Genomic DNA, 21562 nt, shown 5'->3' on the forward strand with positions numbered 1-21562 from the left:
TTATCAAATAAAGGTTACAGTAAATGTATATATACAGAGTGACATAATAGTATCTAAGATATAAAATTCCTCTCTTCTAATTAAGAGCATCAACAAAAGTACAATTAAAATGATACAACAATGAGAATCAATTTAGCAATTAATTCAAAGGCCAATGTTAAATCTATTTGGAAGTTTTGAAACTCTTGATAACCGTCTAGGAACTAACTCTGTAATATTTTGATATATCATATATTTAGGAGGTATAGATTTGTACTTGACTATAGGTCTAATTTGATCCGGATGGTTTCAATGAATGTTACCTCCTTAGTTTGACACTCATATGATAGATCACCTGGGATTTTTTTTCACTTTGGCCTTAACCTTCAATTTAATGGAATAATTTTTTATCATAATTTCCTTATCACTTTTGAGATCCAATATTCATTACATATATTCTCTGCCTTTCTGGGATAATTAAATTTTATCTTTATTATTAAAGAGAGGGTTAATTAAATCTAAATAATTTCTCAATGTTTCCCTAACAAAAGATCAAATGGTCACTTTTCCCTAGTAATAAGGGGAGGATTCGTAATAAAAGTAAGAACAATGAGAGTAGACCTGCCCATGTACTCGACCATCACGACATTAGAAACTTTTTTATTGTTTAATAGAATTATCTGCCCAGCCCTTAGTCGAAGGATGATAGAGACTTGAAATAATATGCTTTATAGTATTACTAATTATATAGTTTCGAAATTCCTATGAAGTAAAAAACGTAGCATTATCAAACATAAGACTAGTAAGCAATCCAAATGTCAAAAATATTCCTTTTAACACTTGTATAGTAGTATGACACGAAATAAAATTAGTAAGATGCACTTCTAATCATTTGGAATGATCATCAACAATTACAATAGAAAATAATTATTATAAACAGGGCCCGCATAATTAATATATTAACGATTCCATGGTTTTGAATGCAATGTATTGGATATTTCGGAGGAGAAGATCTAAAAAATAGACAGTGAGTACATGATAAAAAAATTGATTATAAATTCTAATTTATGTTAGGCCACCAGATTTAAAATCTGACTCATTGTTTCATTTTAGTAGGCCTAAGTGATATAAATGTAATTCTTTCAATAATGCATCCTTTTGTACAAAATAAGAATGTATTTTTTGATCGACTTTGGAAGGCCAACCATATAAACTATAATTATAAACGACACAAATAATGTTATCCCATTTTACTACCTTACTAATAGTCTTACTAGTAATAGGAACATCTTGAAAATACTTGAAATATAAGACTCCATCGCTGAATACAACCCAATGATAAATCTAGAATAAGTCTATAAGAAGAGGTTTATAATCAGTAATTAAACTAAAAAGACGTATCCACAAATATTCATGGAATATTTTAAGGCAAAAATAAGAACTAATGTTTGTTTTCTACCTGGTAATAATTTATTTCGGTAGAAACTTAAAGTAGGAGAAGCAAAATAAACATGGCGTTCTACTATTTTAACTTCATGACACAAAACTACGCCAATACTATAATTTCTTGAATTAATTACAATAGGTAAATTAGGATTGAAATGAATCAAACATTTATCAACCAAATTTCTTTTAGAATTAATAAATGAATGTTCTCGCTCTTTACCCCACTCCATTTGATAGAACTTTTCAATAACGTATTTAGTGGATCTAATGCGTGAAGAATAAATTTTCTATAGAGAGTCACCATTCCCAGAAAAGCTCTCAATTTGGTGAGACACTTGGGTGCTTGAAAAATAGCTTCCAATTTTTCTATGTTGGCATTAAACCTGATGAATCTATTTTTAATAAGAAATAGATACAGAAAATTTAAAAAATATACATTTTGAAAGATTTTATTTCAATCCTGACTTATCTAACACAGTTAAAACTTTCTGTAAAAGAATATAATGTTCTGTATCAGACTTCCCGCAAATAATTATATCATCTAAGAAACTCTCACCCCCAAAAAATACTTCTAAAGTGAATCCAAGGTACGTTGGAAAATACCAGGGGCTAAATAAACTTTAAAGCATAAATGATTATATATATATAAACCACGATGAGTATTTATGGCTGTTAGAATCTTGCAGCATTCATCCAAACGGAACTAATTATGAGCATTGCTCAAATGAAATTAGAAAAAATAATTCCTCCACCAAGATATGTCAATAACTCTTCAATTTTTTGAATTTGATGTCTATCTAACGCTTTAACTTGATGAATAGTTCATCTATAATCTCGACAAATTCTCACTTTTGTTATACATGATTCAAAATAGATATAATAGGTGTAGTCCAAAATGATTATTTTAAAAGAACTAGAATTTCTGAACGGGCTACACAATCTAATCCTTTATCTATCATTTTCTTGAAAACATAAGAAACCTTTTTGGCTTTATGAAAAATAGGTTTTTGATATTTTACTATTTCAAGAGAGATATCAAAGGGTTTAGTCCTTCTTTGAAGAAGCTAAGATACTTGCTTTATGGATGCAGCAAAATCTTTGCTAGACTCTAGTGAGCCTTGTTTTCTGTTATAAAATTTAAAATTCTTTTAGATGATCATTGTTAGAGGTTTTAAAATGATTCGCTAATATTTTAATAACCCCTTCAAAAGAGGCTCCACTGAAAACCTTCGGAGACAATAGGTTTCAACAAAGAGAATATAGGTGACTCCCAGCCATAGACAAAAAATAAGGTACTATATCTCTTATGAGATATTATTTACGACAAAAAAAATAAACGACTCTAGGTACATAATCCTCAAATACTTCTTCCTTCTAATCAAAATTTGTTTAATTTTTTTAATGGCAACGATGGCGTCCAGGCCGTGGCGGAAGGCCTGGTACCCATGCAGATGTAGTCCTGTTTCATGATGTCCCAGTAATAGTTGACAGTGGCTTCGAAGGCCTCGTTGTTTGTATGATAGGCAGTGCAGGCCTTCCCCTCGACATACCTCCAAATGGTTTAGTCGAGGGCTGTAGGGGGCCAAAAGTGTCAAAAAAGAGTTCAAAAGACATATTCAAGACTTAATCAAAAAGAGTGTTGCGACGGAGGAGATAGGTTTCTTTCATTACTGGTGTCAAAAGTGGCCTCCCCACCCTCACAAGACTCTTTCTGCCCATTTTTGTGATAGCTCTCTGAACAGTCTTGTGGAAACCCCGAGAACTCTTGCATGGACCCTCATGGACTTAAGGGGATTGGCCTGGCCTATTTTCTTTAACTCCTCCAGGTTAAGTTTTACTTTTTTGGCATAACTATTTTTCCTGTCCAACGTTTCGAAATTGCTGACGACGTAGACGGTTGTCTTTGAGACGCCCAACTGCTTAGAGGGTGCGAATTTAAATTCGTCTATCACGTTATATATATATTTTTCGCAAAATGGCTAAATATAAGATAGCATAACATTGATAGATGGGAGTATACAATTTTTGTGCTACAGTCCGCACACCTACACGTTTCTATTCACCTTAATCATCGGTGATGATTAGAAATACAATCCTGGGACCGATCCAACATTAGTCATTTTCTCTAATTGTAGGTAAGTTAGAGAGCTCCGTTTTGTCTTTTAACTAATTGTTAATGCTTTAATATATCGAAATATAAATTAATTTCAACCACTGAATTTCCATTCATTATTGAATTATCAAGGGTTCATATTTCAATGGACCACCCGGTATAGCTATGAACCCTTCCGACTTTAATTACATATTATTCTTATTTCTACTATTTGCTAACTAGGAGATATTATGTATATAGCATTACGTCAGCTGGACCTGAATACACAATTAGCTATAATAAAGTTTCAAATCATTTAGCATTTCCCTTCCATCAACTTTTATAATATGATCCCAAGGTCGTAAATTGATTATATTTCTTCCTCCTTTCTTCGTTTTACGACGATTGATATGACAGGTTCTGTAATAATGATGATAAATGAAGGAGGGGTGACAATGACAACACATACATAGATACCTCATTCCCTCTTGCTTTCAACCCGTTGAACCTTCTTCATCATTAATCATTAAATCCCACCTCAAAAACATGGTATGTTCTTTTCAGTTTCCTTTGAAGATTATTTTTATTTCTATACCTATGAACTATGTTGAAAGGTATTCTTTCAAATTAAAAAGTTATTATACAAATTAGAATGAATGAGTCCGGTAATGAATTAAGCATTATAACTATTGATTAAAATCGGGAGTATTTTTAAGATCGGCCGGGATTTTTTTTAGTTGAAAATCTGAAGTTTAAATTATATTTTTTTAAGATGTTCTCATTATGATTTAGTTCCTCAGGAGTGACTTCCTTTTCTACTACATACAAGATATCTTATCTATATTATAAGTCTGTTTTGTGTGTTATCGCCCTTGAAATCCTAAACGGTTGAACGATCAGTGTGAATTTTAGCAAGTAGACCTATAAAATAACCAAACATATTCTTGAAAAAAAATATTTTGGGCCTTTGAGGGGATTAAGAGCAATGTTACAAGAACAAGGTTAGACAACAACAAAACTCCTGAGACAGAACAATGCTAATGACGTTTCATTAGATCAGATACAATCATCTGTTACAAGAGAAGAAAGAGAAAAGAATATAAATAAAGATATTTGCTATAATTACTCCGATGTCGATCCCCAATTCAAATCTGAGTCCAACTTGGACTTACAATTACTCCTCAACAAACCGTTAGGGTTACAGTTCGTCTTTGATGAGCCCACATGAATTTTCAATCAGGTTTTGAATATAATTAAATCTATTTACTACTCAGGAATTGAATAATAATGACAACTGCTAAGGAAAAGAATCCCTTGTCACAGCTGCTTGTAGCTGATTAAATTAAACTTCATGACATCCAAGCTGCTCTCCTCTACAACATTCTTCTAATTGTCAGTTTTACAATATTGATTTTATGTTTCTTTTTGTTAACATGCCCAAAATTCTCGCGAATAGCATCACTAGTTATTCACTCGCATCAGTCTATTTGTAATCAGAAAATTGATTGACTCAAGATCATACAAATCGTTAAAAACGTATAATCGACAATAACTTTGAAATATATTAAGATACATTCCCCAAATTAGTAATATTTTGTAGAAATAATAAATAAACTTCTTTTACTGCATAACGTCACAAAAAAAATCGATATTGCCAACTTTTGATTAATCATATAAATCATAAATGAATGTTTACTTTTTAGGGAATATGATTTTAGGAGTATGCTTACGCTCAACCGAATGTCCATTATAGTTTATTATGTAAATATATTATACTAAACTTATACTTACATACATATTTTCTAACACATTATGCAGGTATATTCACTAAACAATAAATATTGAGAAGTAAATTGCTTCAAATGATTATATTTATTCGAAGCAAGTTCTTTCTCTGGATCATATTTTCCAGGGATTTATTGGGATGCTATATTTACAAAAAATTATTCCAAGGACATATAGTATTACACTATTCTATAAAATATACTTCCCTCACATTGACGATACTTGAAATTTTGCAAAATAATCAAAAATACTTAACAATATTTTAATTGTATTGAAACTGAAAGTAGATTCAGTAAATGAAATAACTATTTTGTTGCTCGTTTCTAGTTATTGATGATCTTTTCGAGCAATTTATTCGAAACACATTTAGAAAAAAATTAATAATATCATATTGTTATTTGAAGAACTTTAAAAGTCCCCTTTGTTTTTATATGAAAAATAATTTTAATAAATAACAAAAGATAGATAAGATCAACCCTATACATTGACCAGTCATGAAACAATTTTGAACTATGTATTATCCTAACGCAAGTACACCAATTTTTTCACTGAGATAATGCTTCATCTCATTTTTGGTTGTAACTTGTACAATTTAGTTCATATTTGAACGTACAAAAGTTGATACATTTTACAAATATTTTGCTGATTTATTTCATCCTCTATTTTTTTTTTTTTTTTGTTTTATTCGTTATTCCGTTTACCTCGGTTTGCATGAGCAATTTTTGAATTGCATTAAATTTGAGATATTTTCTATAATACTTACATTCCTCCGTATATTTATAGTTGTAAAAAATATTACCTACCGTTATTTTAGTAATAAAAAAATAATGTGGCCACACTCACCATTGGAAGACTGTTTGAGAGGAAAGCAGCTTAGCCGTCCTGACGTTTCATTAGATTAACTGCAAGAAGCTATGATGTACACATTAACACAAATCCCACTCTGTACCAACAAAGATATAAGCTGGAATTATTTTAATGTTGATCCTCAATTCTACTCTTTGTTAGTCTAACAAAGAGTTAGCCTTATAACTCTTAAAAAAACTAACGCGTTACTATTCGCCTTTCATATTCTAGTGATTACTTTGCACTTAAATATTCTTTCTTCAAGGATAAATTAATCATGAAAGCAGCATAAGAAGATACAAAGTCTGTTCCAGTTCCAACGACAAAAAGTATCGTGCTAGTTCAATGCCTTATTTTCGCAACTATAGAGTGGGAACCCCGAGCTTGTAGTAGCGGTCTCCTCCGCGTTGGTATCAGTGCTGAGAAAGCTGCAGAGACCATTGTTATCTCCATTCAGATAGCCCACAACATCAAAAAGTCAATTACAGCCGCATAGAACAAAGAAAAAACAAAAATTTCTGCAGCAACAATATGACTGACTTCTATAACTCCTTCCGCCCGACCTAATTTCCTGGACTTTGCAATTTGGGGCGTCTTGGAGAAAAATGTCTGTCTCATCTAAATTTTGATTCATTTTGAGCTACTATCATGACAGCACGGTACGCCATGGAACCGGCCTTCATCGTCGAGAGCTGTCAACCTGTTCGCCGGCGTGTTGAGAATGTTATTGGTTGTGAAGGAGGACATTATGAATTAAAAATATAGCTAAACATAGTATTTAAATATATTATAAATTGGTTTTGAGATGGCGTTTCTTGATTACATAAAAAATACCTTTTTTGTAATTTAGTCATGCTAATTAGTAAGTTTTGTGTCCCCAGTCTATATACATATATTCATATGTGTACTTTATTTTCTTGTAGAAGTATATTCAACTACTAAAAAATCATGCAATTTATTATAAAAGGAATATTAAGAATAGAGGTACATAGCTCTGAAATAATAAAACAACAATTTTAGTGTGCTTCGGGGAACAATTTATTCTGGTTTATTTTATTGTACACTTGAGTAAATCATACTAAGAAATTGTCTTTCTACACATGGAAACTCAATTTTTAACTCTAAAAAAGTATACTGTAAACTCATCAGTCAGACGTAGACCCACATAGGCACTCTTGGGCTCTTTATAGACGCTAAGTATTTTTAGCATTTTGTCCTTGCTTATTCTTCTTAGATCTCAAAAAAATAAGATTCGTGAATTTTTAAATTAAATCAAATTTTAACATTAATTTAGTATAAACATATTCGATAGACGGTATCGATTACATGAAAAATTTGCTCTGAGATCTTCAATATAGTTTTACTAGATTGTATTAACCTTGTGTAGAATCTCCAAGGAATTGCAGTCTGAAAAGGGTTGAGATAATATATTTTACAAAAAACCAATTTTTGCTACCATCACTAAATATAAATCATTAATTAAAAAATAAGTCACGTATGAATAGGTAGAAATCCGTTTAGTATAAACCCAATATGTGTGACTTGATAGCTTTGTATTCAGACAAGTTACATGGAATATAGAAAATAATTGTCTCAGGTTTATAAATATCACCTAACCTGTATATATATTGTAGTTAAAGTAAAAAATCCGTTAATAAGCAAAATGCTAAAACGACTAAAAAAATGTGCTCTAACCCATTGCCAACACATGTATGTAATATCATCAGAGACGTTTTCCATTGTAATTCCGGTTGCAATAACAACCCACGGATTTTGTTGCGTGCCAATGCGACTAATAAATCGTTTCAACCCCACTGCCAATTCATGTAATATCATCAAGGACGACATACATCCACTGTAACCCCGGTTTATATCACTGCCTACTGGTTGTGTAATGTACCAATACGACTAAAAAACGGGTTGTAACTCACCACCAACTCATCTAATATCATCAGAGACGCCACTATAGACAGGATGCCAACTAGACAAAAAACAGGTTGTAACGTTAATTGGTCTTGTTGGCACTTAACAAAACCTGTGGGCTGGGATATCAACCGAGGATATAGTGGATAGCATCTCTGATGATAGTACATGAGTTGACAGTGGGGTCCAACCGGTCTGTTATTCGTGCTGACACGTGTCACACTACCTAGTTTTTATGGGCATTAACGGTCTTGTTCAGTTATTATGCAAATTAACACTCTAATTCAGTTGTTATGCACATTTACTAGTTATTTTGCATATTAACGGATTTCTTACTTTAATTGTAACATATGTTTAAAAGAGTTTGTGTATGGTCCACTCTCCGCCTGTGTGCGTGTGTCCTTTTTTTGTGCCTACACCGTTGAAACTATGAGGTTATAATATTGTATTGCTGCCTCGTTTGAGCTAGGTCAGGCTAAGACAGGGGTGCCAATTGGGAGGGTCATACAAGGTGTGCTTATTCTACACCCAAATCACCAAAACTGTTTTTTGGACCTCAAGGAGATTATATATAGGGTTGAGTTATAAATTAAACAGTTTCTGACATCTCAAGCACAGCTATACGAATAAGGACGTTTTTTAAATTTATTCTAAGTCAAAAAAGTTAGGGAAAAAATATAAAGTTGCTGAAAATTTAACGTTAGTCTTTTTTTAGGTGCAAAAAAATGTATTTCTAATGGAATATTTGATTTGAGGATAAATTAAAGTTAGCAGAAACTTGTCTGTTAATTCGTTTGCATATAAATTTAACTAATAAAAATTGATGTTTAACTGAAATATCTGTCATTTTCTGAATAATTTTTCAACCCTAACATTTTTTTCTTTTCATCAAACGTCAATTTTCAATTTTTAAGAAGAAATGTCACAAAGCAATGCATTTTGTACAATAAAAATTAAGACTCTAACTCTGAAGTATTTTCTATTTCCGAAACATTTTATAAAATAATTTTTGTAAAATGAACATGTTATCAAGGATTATTGTTATTTTATTTTAAGACATTATTCTCCATAACTTTTTTTGTTTTTGCAAGTACGAAAAAAATATTGGTAGGTTTAAAACGCCTATTAATGTTATTTACGATTTTTTTTTAATTAGTGCAAAACAGTTTTTTTCCAAATTTCTTTCTTCAAAAACACTTTTTTTAATTCATAATATGGTCTATTTTGCTTAACCGGATTGATATAATGTGATTAGTATATATGTTTTATAAAGTATCGTTAATTTCCTGCTCTATCGTTATTATGATAGTAAGAGAATTAGAATAATCAGGATCTTTCTCTAGAACAATAATTCATATTATAATCATTAGTATACGTAATATATAGAAGTATTTTCTGAACAATTTTTCAATTTTTTTTAACCATTGTCAATGTGATTTCCGCTCCCTTTTTGGCCCAAGGAACGCTGGGAAACCTTTGCTTGTATTAACATATAATGAATCAATAGGGCACGAGTAAACTAAATTATATATATTATCTGCAAGGGGTGTTACTCACTGTCACTTTGGCTAATATAGGCATGGATAGTTTAAGGACTTAGTATTGCTTAAGATTACGTCAACTGTTGTGTCACGCCGATGTATTCTTTAGCTATTAATAAATAATTACTAATAAGATTAATATTTATACTTATATTAATATAAGTTTTTAATAAATAATATTTCATCTTTACAAATTACAATAATTTTTGTAAATTTAATTAAATGACTTTTGTCAACAAGTGACTCAACTTCGTCTAAGTCTTTTTATAGTTGGTGGCTAGTATTCTTTGGCCGGATAATCATAATTATTATTCAAGGAGGTTTATTATTTATCTGTGATGTGGCACTACTCACTGGTGATGTGTTCACAAACGAATATAAGTAAACAACGCTCATGCCCTATTAACTAATAATGACAAGTTCATTGTAAAAGACTTAGTCATTTAAAGACTGGAAATAAAATAGATTATATTTATCATAAAAATATACTTTAAGGCACCCTTTATTTGTACATTATATCAATGAGTAATCATTAATTAAATTAATAAAATAGATGAACAGGTTGATAATAAAGAACATTTAATAATAATTTGCCTTCAGAAAATTATATTCCTTAATTGGTGGCTCGAACGTCCAAGTATCCAGGATGGTATAAGGGAACAATGCAACGTTAATTGTCAATTCTTTATCGCTTCAACTTCTCACATTTCACATTTATCACCTTTTCTATAATTTTTTCAATCTAAATGAGAGGTAAACTAACATAACCCAGGAGGAAACTAAAGGACTCAAGAGAAAGAGAAGACCAACAAAAGTCTATAACAGAAATTAAGGGAAATAATTCATATTTTTATCTACAGCTATTGCACCGGCTGGTATATCGTTATAATTCTCTTACGATTCATGATTTAAAATAGTTATTTTTTTAAATAATAGTTGTTAATAGTTTGTTATATTCACTTTATTACAGAATTTAATATTAAATTCTGTAATAAAAATACCTTCAAAAAGAACCAAATTTACTTTTTAAATATTAAATACTTAAGTGAATTTTACACTACAAACTCTGGAAGAGTAACCTGTCCATTATATAGCCTAGCCGTTGATCATAGTCTTTAAACTTTTGATGACCATTTCATCCATCAATATTATACCAATTTTGTCATTTACACGGGGGGGAGGTAGTTAATTTAAATGTCAAAAACACATTCAAAATACAGCTTTCAAATGAAATGTCTTCAATTTTTCATTACAGTGTCCTAAGCAAGAGTAGAGAAAATCCTTGCTCAAGAAGAGATTCATACTCCGACGAACCACAAAAAAATCTGAAAAGTGTAATAAACCATCTCAAATTCATACGATAGGATATAGTTTCAATTTAAGTTATAAAAGAATCGTAAATTATTTCTTTATATTTATCTGTTTACTTAAGTTTTAGTGTTTTTTAACTGTTGGACTTGAATAAGTGAGTCGAAAGTTCTTTCCTTTCTTTGACAAACATCTTAATTTATTAAAGAACCCTTCAATATAGGTTTTGCAACAAACCTGACCCTAAAACATTAAATATGATAAAAGTATTATGTTCTCTACTTTATCATTTCCAGATACCACCTTTTTCGATATATTGCTAATTTTTTTTTAGTTGAAATTATTAAAGCCTTGTTCTTGATAAGTTTCGCTAAGTTTTGCAGATAAAGATTTATTTGACGTTGCTAAATTAATAAATTTTGGTCATGGTTCTTATGTTAAAACTTCAATCGAAGGGGCTCCTTTGATAAATTTTTTTGATGAGAGTGGGTTTTGAACTTCGTGATCAAGATAATCTTCCTTATTTGATGCCCCATGAGTGCAAACATACAAATGTTCTAACATTAGAATTATTTGCTTCATTTGAAATTATTCTGCATCTTTGTTTCGGTTAAACAGAAGCTGTCGTGTATTTTGTATCTTAGAATGTTCAAATAACGTAGGAATTGCATTATGTACCAACGCCACCGTCCTTCATCGAGAGTTCTGCAGAATTATTAATTTTTCAATATAAGCCTAAATCCAATCATTTAAGTATGAATAATTAGAATATAAAGCACAGTGACATTCATATAAAACGAGCCATTAATTTGATTTTCACATACCTCACTTTGTAAAAAAATAGTTGATTATATTACTTGGAAAACTCTTGAGTCTTTGGTGGGAGTCCAATTAGCACGTTAGATGGTACTGATACAAAACTTACTTTGATTAATTTCTTTTGGAGAAATAAACATTTTCATGAGCAATAAGCCTGAATACATTTTACTCCCAGTTGATCTATTATTAGAATACTCTCCACTACACGTTACCATGCTGAAAAAAATACTGAAGTTAATAAGTATTGTCTAATTATAATGAATAATTAAATCAAGCCCACAAAGCAGTAAATAAATTGCCTTCAAGACCTTTAAAATAGACCCTATGGTGGCTAACAATTGTAAGCCAATCAGTAAAGAGAAGGAAAAAATATATTCTACTGAGTACCCACTCTTTCCCTGGAGTTTTTTAGATAAAACGATGTTTGAAATTAAAATTCATAAAATGTATTTTATTACTATTGGATTTGTTCATCCAAGATTATCAAATTATAAATTAAATCAGCCAATACTGCAAAAAGACTGATTTTCAAAAAATACCTATTACATAGATCTAATCTAATCTATGGCTAATAAAGCATAAGGCGTTAAAAGAAAATAGCTGATAGAGGCAACTCTCCTAAAAAAAAATTAAGTAAACCTGTGTTGATTTTTATATTACAAGATGTCACTTTTGAATCTACCTTATTACGCCGCAATTTCATTCATGTTTATAATTTATTTTAAATATAATGATTTTTTCAATTCTACCCAATTCATTCTTTCTTCATTAAGAAAAAGTATAATATAATTTCTTTTATATCTTCAATGAAAAAAATTTCAAATAATGAGTAAAAAAATTAATTGTCTTAAAGACGATAGTATTTCAAAATTTAACTTTTTCAATTCGTATTTGCTCAATAATTTAAAAGTTAAGAATTCAAAGAATCTATTTTTTAAATTTTAATAAAGACGCATTAAAACTACGAATGACTTGTTATAAATCGAGTTATGAGTTATTAAGAAAATACTTGACTCTTCCTTGTATAAGAACTCTTCAAAAAAAACTGAAATTTTAATGTTGGATGACAGAATTTTATATGAAGATTTTGAAATGTTAAAGATTAAAATAAGAAGTATATCAAAAATTGATAGGAAAACTTCTTTAACAAACAAGGGATCTATTAAAGTTTTGCACAATATGATGGTAAGAGTGGTTCCATCATGGAAGAATCAACCTTTCCTGATTCAGAAGGAGATATCTCTAAAGTATTACATTTTATGCTGTCGGAGTATCCAGAGTTCGATGGAGACAAGTCTAGCATATTACTATACACAAAATTCTTATGAATGAACAAACTACAATCCAATAAACAGTGATTTTCTTAAAATGTTACATTCTGAAAATGAAGACGATAATTTTCAAAGAAAATAAATTTTATAGCTGAACATTTGAAAATATATTTAAAAGAATGGTCCAATTATTAAATTAAATTCAGAATCTAAAATTTTTTGTGAGTTCTATTTCATTAAAGTATTAGTTTTGAGATCCTTGATAGTCTAATTAAATGATTACATAACAATACATATTATGAAAATTTTAAACTACATATAATCCTAAAAGTTGTTTGTTCCAAGCAATCCCTGTACATAGTTCGTATTTGAATTTATTTATGTTTCCTTATCACTTAAAACGGTCACTATAGGTTGTTTTTTTTTTTGGGGGGTATGGGGGGAGAGTGGAATGAAACTGAAGAAATGTTTACAATTAATTATTCATGATCATTATATGTAATTATGTTCCACTTATTACAGTATCTTGTTCTTTAATGGCAGAAGTGACGAAGTAACACGATTTTTCTAAGATTTAATTCCCCACATTCGCCAAGGAGTCTCTATCTAGTATCTTCTATTTGATGAAGAAGGGTTACGATAATTGATAAGTATCCTAACAATCCAAATTAATAATTACAATACATATGTATTTACTATATTTGGTCTTGGATTGAATGATAGAATTAGTGATGACAAGGCTAAAGAGTTTTCATAGAATAAGACTTCCATTTCATTTCACTAATGGGTTTGAGTTGAATCAAACAGTCTTCTTCGTTCTTCGCTGATGTCCTCTAAGGGGAAGTGATCGTCTTGAGTAACTGAGATTTAGCTTCATATGTTTCACTACGACGTTGAAGATCCTCAATGCATTAGAATACCTTCAGTAGAATGAAAACCTTGTCAAACTATAGAATCAAGAATGTAGATTATTGAGACAGACCCGGAGGAGAGGTACTCGAGACTCCAATTCTTAGAAATAATGGAGCATTGATAGAGTTGTTAGATGAGAGGAATTATGGATTCATAATTGCTATTTATTCCCGTTTTTTTTATTTACTTTTATACATATATATGACGTAGGAATTAGTTTTTAGCAATATTCAATTAATGTACCTTTTATCAAGAAGAGTCAACTTGTATATATATTTTATTATCAAAGTTTATGTAGATCCTTTTAAATAAGTAATCTTTTACAAATAGAATTCAGTGTATGATTGTACCCAAATCTAATCGTCTCCTTTATTAGCTTTACCTCCGGTACGTAACTTCCGTATTTTAAGTAGTGTTCGTAGAATACTACAAGTAGCAACGAGGATGGGATGACAGTTTCACTCGATTCCATTTGTTTGGCGTAGCTGATGGAGGTTTCCAACGATCTTGCTATTGGCAACAAGTCTGTCAACCTTGTGCTGCCATCTAGAAGATCGTTTGGCGGAGCCGAGTGTAAGAAGTGTTCTTGACCAAGACGTCAAGAATAATTTCATTTTCGAATGAGACCTTGCAGCTCCCACAGGAAAATCGACCAAACTTGTCCTAACCACATAACCGAGTTACACAGTCATCCATGGGCTCCCCGACTCCCTGTTTCATCTCAGACAGCCGGAAACGTTCAAACAACAAACTTTCCGTTGGGGAGAAAGCATCGCAAATTGCCCTTATCGTCGAGGTAAAGACGTCCACTTTAGGCAAAGCAACAATTTGTATAGTGTTTAACCATTGCTACACCTCTATCCCAGCACAATGAAGCAGGAGAGACTTTTTCCTTTCCGAGGACAAGTAAATTTTAAACTCGTCCAACCACGTCGACCATCTCTTGCCCCTTCGCGCACCATCCATCACAAATGGGGAAAGCTGCCGTATCCATAGCTGTCCCTTTGTGCCTAACGCACCATCTCAAGAGGCTTGAGTACCATCACTAAAACCGAATGGTATTGGATCACAGCCACAACCCTCGATGTAATCTCTCACCAATGCCACAAGTTACACTTTCTTCTTTACCATCAACTCATCCTCACTTCTAAATTCCAACCGGGAACATTCATATCTCAGCTCCGCAAGCGTGAGCCTGGATAATAATTTTACCTTCTACGTCGCCACCTGTAGTGCTTCACGAACGCTACTTAAAATACGGAAATAATAGACCGAAGTCAAAGCGAATGAAGGAGACGATTAAATGGGGGGTACCATCACACAGTTAATTATATTTGTAAGGGATTACTTATTTAAAAGGATGTATATCGACTCTGATAATGAAATAAAAATACAAGTTTACTCTTCTTGATAAAAGGTAAATAAAAAGACGAGAATACATAACACTTATTACTAATGTTGTGTCGGTCCTTATTTAGGACCGAGGACCACGGCCCAGTCCAGTCTCACTTGTCAGTCCTTACAGAAGATAAAATCAATCCCTTTTGGCGTGCATAAGGGTATTTTTCCTAATTTTAATTATTCTATTATAAAATAGAATAAATTATAAAGCCAAGGAACAATATAATATGTTCGTATTATATTATATTATAATAAAAAGTATAATATTTTTTGCAAGATATGTGCAATAATCTTAATACATATTTCATATATCTTATTTGGCTCAATAAACCATAGATATTTTGATGAAAAATTCCAAAGACCGACGGTTAAGGACCTGTCTCAAAGACTGACTGTCCTAAGTATCGATAGTACTGGTCCTAAAACTGGACTGGACTGGAACAAATAAATAAGGACCGACACAACACAACTAAGGACCCAAAACATAGAGTAGATGAGACTGATGAATGACTAAGTACTGTGAATAATAGTAGACATCGACAGCTGACATACACTATCGTTGAGACATTGAGTGAAGTCAAATGTTGTAGTAAGTCCCTCTTTTCATATGTCTTAGAGTAGGTACTTCAAAAGGGTGTCAGTTGACTGGCTACAAGACACCTTAGAGGATAAAATTATCAATAAGTTATTGGGTAGAATAATTAGTCACTAAGTACTTGAATTATTTCCAGTATTTACATATGCGCTAGCAAATGATTAGGTCCAGTTAGATGCTAGTCAATTAATCTGAGCCTAATAATGGTGTATTAATAAATAGTAGAAATAGTCGATTTTGAAGTGAAATGTTTGAAACTCGAGTACCTTATACGAGTTTTTTTTCTTCTGAAAATTACGCAATGCACACGGAGGATAATGTAAATTTGTTTTAATAACCATTTAAGATCGATGATAATTGGCAAATGTTGAGTGATAAGTTATTCACCTTAGGTGTGATTTGTGTACGGACAAATATTGTTACCTGTTTTTATTTAAAATTTGCCATTTTCTGTTGATTTTTCTACCTGGAAAACTGTTATTACATAATACAATGTACATGAGTGCGCAGGTTATTTGTTTGAGAGGATGTTGAATGGACCCTGAGCGATTGAATATATGAACATAACAGGCCTAGATAAGTTTTATCAGTTAGTAAGTGTATAACAGCCATTTTTTTACTGTACGTGATAAGACACACATTTAACTCAGATTACATAGTTTCTAATGCTTACAGTCTGATTTATCTCCTGTAAAGGCTCCCCACTTAAAGATTTCTTCATTTTAAAATTCTTATTTATTTGTTTTTTCAAAACAATACGTGTTGAGGTAAAGTAGTTTTGAAATAATTACTTAATATATATTTTTCTAATATAATATTTAGGCATCAGTTCCCTAAAGTAACTAAGTAACTAATTTCGTTCACACATTTTATCTATTTTTTGGGTTGGTTGTTGCTTATAGGAATCGAAAGTGGGACATATAAATACTAATATGTTTAGTTTAACTTGGTTTATTGGAGGAGCCGTCACAGCTTTTCTAGTGTATTGCAATTTACCTCCAAAATGGATATTACCACTTAAAAATGCATCCCTCAATTACCTCAAAGATATTCAACTTCGCAAACTTACAGATAGCTTGTATGGAAAAAAAGGGACTGTAGTAAAAGCGGAGGACTTGTGGGCAAAAAAAGGAGCCGTAATAATGGTAGTTCGAAGACCAGGTGAGACAAATGTAATGTCAAAATAAACCTTGATTATATTTATATTTCTTTGAACAGGTTGCATACTTTGTCGAGAGGAAGCTTTGGAATTCATGAAGATTAAGTCAGATCTTTCAGCGTTAGACATACCACTAGTAGGGATTGTTCATGAAGAAGAAGGTGCTGAAGAATTTGCTCGTAGTTTTTTCACAAACTCAGACGTCTACTTTGATATTGATAAAAAATTCTTTGGCCCCAAAGAGCGAAGAATTATGCTGACTGGATTACTCAATTTTAGATTCATCTTAAAAACATTTGGCGCCTGGAGAAAGGGTGTATCTGGTAACTTGGAAGGAGATGGATCCCTTCTTGGTGGCACTTTTGTAATGGGGCCTGGTAGTAAGGGTGTTTTGTATGAACATAGAGAAACTTACTTTGGAGATCATGTCAACATGGAAGATATTCTATCTATTGCTCGATCCCTAAAGAAAACTCAGTAAAACTATATTTATATTTTATACACTATAATAAAAATTCATAAATACATTTATTGGAACGATGTAACTTAACTTTTTAATATGATAGGTTGGGATTACTTAAGAGATAAATAGCAGTTGGTTTGATTGTCATATTTGGCTTTTTTTGCTTCTTTTTGGAGTAAAAGTTGCGTGATTGAATAAAGTTAACGACTTGATGTATTACTTTAAATTACGTCATAAATCGCATTATAATTGAAGGAGACGTCATTTTGCGGTCTAAAAGTTGATATTTTTATTACATAAAATTGGCAAATTTCTAATCGACCCCAATAAAACTCCATGAAATGGCTAATATGAATAAAAAAACTTAACACCTGCATTGAATAAAACCAGATGCCAATGAAAAATACTAATATTTGAATTAAATCAAAGTAATATGTATTGAATATCCCTAAATATGGTTAAATGTGTACTATATATCTTTTATCGATTAGGGTCGAGAAAGGTAGGATAGTTTCTGAAAAGTATTTCAATCCTTCTATTATATTAGTTAATTTGTATATACAACACAGAAATAAAATTGTAGAATGATATAATAATATACTTTAGGATCAAAAATATAATAGAACTAGGCGTTAGAGGGATAAAGTGTTGGTATACAGTAAATTATAAGTCTTTTAATTTGTTGGTTCAATTTTGACATCCAATAGCTCCCTATTTTCCTTAACATTAATGAAAAAATGGTTTTCACTGTTGTATAACTTGGTTTTTTAGGTCCCCAAAACGGACGACATCAAAATGGTGACGTCACGTGAAACTCTCTATGGTCATATTATATTTATATTATAGGATCATAATTCCTAACGGAAAACTCCTTAATTAGCTCTCGTTATTTTCTGCTTGTTTTAAAATTATTGCACTCTTGTGCCAGCAACTACTTACATTGCACCATTTCATACATCACAATGGTAGGTACTTAATACTTTATATTTAATCTGTAATACATAGCATAATAAAAACTCTATGCATATGTTACCTTAATTTAAAGACATGTATGTTCTATTTAATTACTCATTTTTGTGTCTCAAAAATGCATTTAATAAATATAACTTTTTATTTTTGCTTCTAAGCAAGTGCACAACTTATGTGTCATACTTAACCTTCAGTTACTAGAGGAGTCCACAGGAAGAAAAACTTTGTTTGTTTATTGTTCTAAAGGATAGAGATGTATCGGTCCTAAAATTGCAAAGCTCGGTCTGATCATGTCATAAATTTTGAAAACAGAAAGGCTGTCCCATAGAACAATCTGAGCTAAATGACATCATTATTATAGATATCAAGCAGAAAGAAATAAACCAATCCAGCTGAAAGTTGGTGTGTTCTTCTAAAAGATGCTACAAACTAAAAATAACATTGATACGTCCCAGTAGTGCCATCTCTTTGACTTTACAGGGACTTTTCAAATGACCCTCGTATTCATTAAACAAAAAAAAATTGTTCTAAATACGTTGGATGCCAAGTTGATAGTAAAAGGGTTTTTATGCCTGAAAACAAGACGAAAGTATAAAATGTTGTTGTAAAAGAACTATGTTTTCAAAATTTTATATTAAATTTTATTGAAATTAATTTTTAAATATATATTTAACTTGGGGATAATGATTCTTAGATATGAAAAAGTAAAGTTTTTCAAGATGGACAATACAATATAAAGGGTAACGAAGAGATTGAAATACTTTTTTTATAATTGGTGTCTTCTTTATTTGAACAAATTTACATCGACATTATTTCCTGCAGTGGCCTTCAACTGGTCCTGGCTTCTAAATTGTATACCTCCTGAGACTGTTCTTCAAACGACCAAATATGGCGTAGTCTATTGATCTTTCAAGACCCTCAGCAGTCCTGCACTCCATCTGAGTCGTCGGATTTATGTTTGCTATGATGATAATCAGGATAAAATGCTTAATCACACTGTTTAATAAATATTTTCTAGATGTAACAAGAGCCAATCACAACGCTACCTAATTTTTCTTACGGAAAATTCTAAAGGTGTATCGCCTTAAGCGAACACACCTGTATGTAGATACAATACTTTCATTCAGATATACTTTATCTTGCGTTGTAGCATTTCGTTAAAAATAACCAGGTAACACTAATTGATACCCTAATACCTGCATATACTTCTTATTATAAGTATGAAGCAGTTTCTATTTTTACACATCAAAGGAAGGGATGATTAGAATCAATTCTGGTAATCTAAGGATCAGGGATTTACAAAATATTTATTTCTGTTCTACTAATTATATTTCTTTTACTTAACACAGATGAAATGTGATTATGTCACTGAATGAATTTAAGGAGCTACAATATGTTGGTAGAGACAGTTCCAACAAACTTTTTTCATCGAATCTCAAAAAATCACTACTTTAAAATTTATGTCTCAACTGTGTAATAAGAGTTGTAGTAAAAATAAATTCATTGTTTTTCCTATGGTATGTCTTTAGTATGCTGTATCGTGCATTTTATAAGTAACACCAGTTTACGTTGGATGGCGTTAGAAAGATAAGATTCCGACAAAAAAAAAATTAGGACACAGTTTTGTGATTGTTGACTTAGAATTTTAAACTGTCGTCAAAGAGAAAATACCACATATTTTACAGTTTTTCTTCAAATAAGGCGAAAACGCAAGCCAGGCTACTGAAACAGTGAATAGTATTTATGGTCCAGATACTGTAACAGCCAATCACGCACAATTATAGCTTTGTCGGCTCTGCTCCTGCAATTTTGATGTCAAAGATGCACCACACTCTGGAAGACCAAGTGTTGAAAATGTGGATGAAATAATCAAAATCGTCGAATCCATCTGTCAATCAGGCACTGTTTTGATTGCAAAGGATATAAACCTTAATTTTTACTGCACCTAATACTGTTTACTGTTCATTGATTTTCGTTATTTTTTCTCTAAGATATGGGATAAAAGAGGATTTTCCTGTAAAAAAGTAATTTTTGGAAGAGCAAATTTTTGTAATAATTCAGTATGTGTTTTTTGTTTGTTTGTTGTTATTTTTATTTCGCAAATTTATATGATTTGAATGTCTGATTATTTTGTTATCAGTTGATATATTTGTACCAAAATTCAAAACTCACAGAGTGAAGAAAAATTTGAAATAATATAATGCTCAGTACAAAGTTGAATGTTGCAATTTTCTTCGTTTAATATTTTATATATGTAGTTGCATTTCACATCAAACATACTTTTAGCCAGAGTAGGGTCCTAAAGAGTTTTTTTATGTGAATTTATTCGATCAATTATACAGATTAGAGATTTAAATTATGATTCTTATTGCGAGTCTATATTAATGTAATATTATAAATAAATAAATTTATCATTCAACTCCATGAAAAGTATAGTAATGTATTGATAAAAAAAAATATTTTGACATTTTTTTTTTCAATACAGAAATGGTATATTTTTAAACTGTGGCAGCCGTCCTTGGCTATGGGCACATTAGCAAGATTTAATGAGTTCTATTAAATTGTAACTTTAGAAGAAAAAAAATGGACTGATATAACATTTCAGTGGTATTCAAACGTAAGTATTGCCGATTTTGAAAGGTCTATAATTTTAATGGTATGTTTATTTTAACAGTGAGATACATTATATGAACAACAAAAAGTGTTTGGAGAAAGATAAAGAATGATCATAACCCCAAGAATACAATTCCCAAATCAAGCACAAGGGTGGAAATATAATGTTTGGTGGTATTTATCTACTAAGAGGAAATGACGACTTTACTGCATCGAAGGGAGGTTATACATCCTCCCGGAATTCTTGGGTAACAACTTCCTCCTTTCAGGGCAGATACTGAAAATGGGTCGTGTGACTAATGATGGGTCTTCCATGCCGCGATTATCTCAAACATACGGCCATGACAATAAAATGAGTAACTCAAAAAGAAGCACATTAAGATCATGGAGTGGCATAGCCAGTATCCGTACCTCAATCCCATATAAAACCTTTATCGTTG

At 31.2% G+C, this 21562-nt stretch overlaps 1 protein-coding gene and 1 long non-coding RNA gene across 6 annotated transcripts in view; one reads left to right on the plus strand and one right to left on the minus strand.

Annotated features, from left to right (window-relative positions):
• Positions 1–10083: 10083 nt before the first annotated feature.
• LOC121124767 (uncharacterized) overlaps positions 10084–21562 on the minus strand; it is a 40433-nt gene continuing 28954 nt past the window's right edge. For 2 of the 4 annotated variants that reach the window (XR_011781716.1, XR_011781717.1), the window contains exons 2-3: positions 11745–11955; positions 10084–11655 (exon numbers count right to left, since the gene is read on the minus strand). This is a non-coding gene — a long non-coding RNA (uncharacterized lncRNA). Of the gene's footprint in view, positions 11656–11744; positions 11956–12197; positions 12375–21562 lie in introns of those variants that run through there. The other 2 variants (XR_011781715.1, XR_011781718.1) reach the window with 2 other exon arrangements.
• LOC121124477 (peroxiredoxin-like 2A) lies at positions 16385–17622 on the plus strand. Of its 2 annotated transcripts, none has more exons than XM_040719630.2 (3): positions 16385–16511; positions 16821–17079; positions 17137–17622. In XM_040719630.2, exons 1-3 carry the CDS (start codon positions 16476–16478, stop codon positions 17556–17558), a joined length of 717 nt encoding a protein of 238 aa, XP_040575564.1. In that variant the 5' UTR covers positions 16385–16475; the 3' UTR covers positions 17559–17622. The 2 variants fall into 2 exon arrangements, with proteins under 2 accessions (XP_040575564.1, XP_040575565.1); XM_040719631.2 differs by having other exon boundaries at positions 16439–16685.

Source organism: Lepeophtheirus salmonis, chromosome 9 (assembly GCF_016086655.4).
Source record: "Lepeophtheirus salmonis chromosome 9, UVic_Lsal_1.4, whole genome shotgun sequence".
NCBI lineage: Eukaryota > Metazoa > Arthropoda > Copepoda > Siphonostomatoida > Caligidae > Lepeophtheirus > Lepeophtheirus salmonis.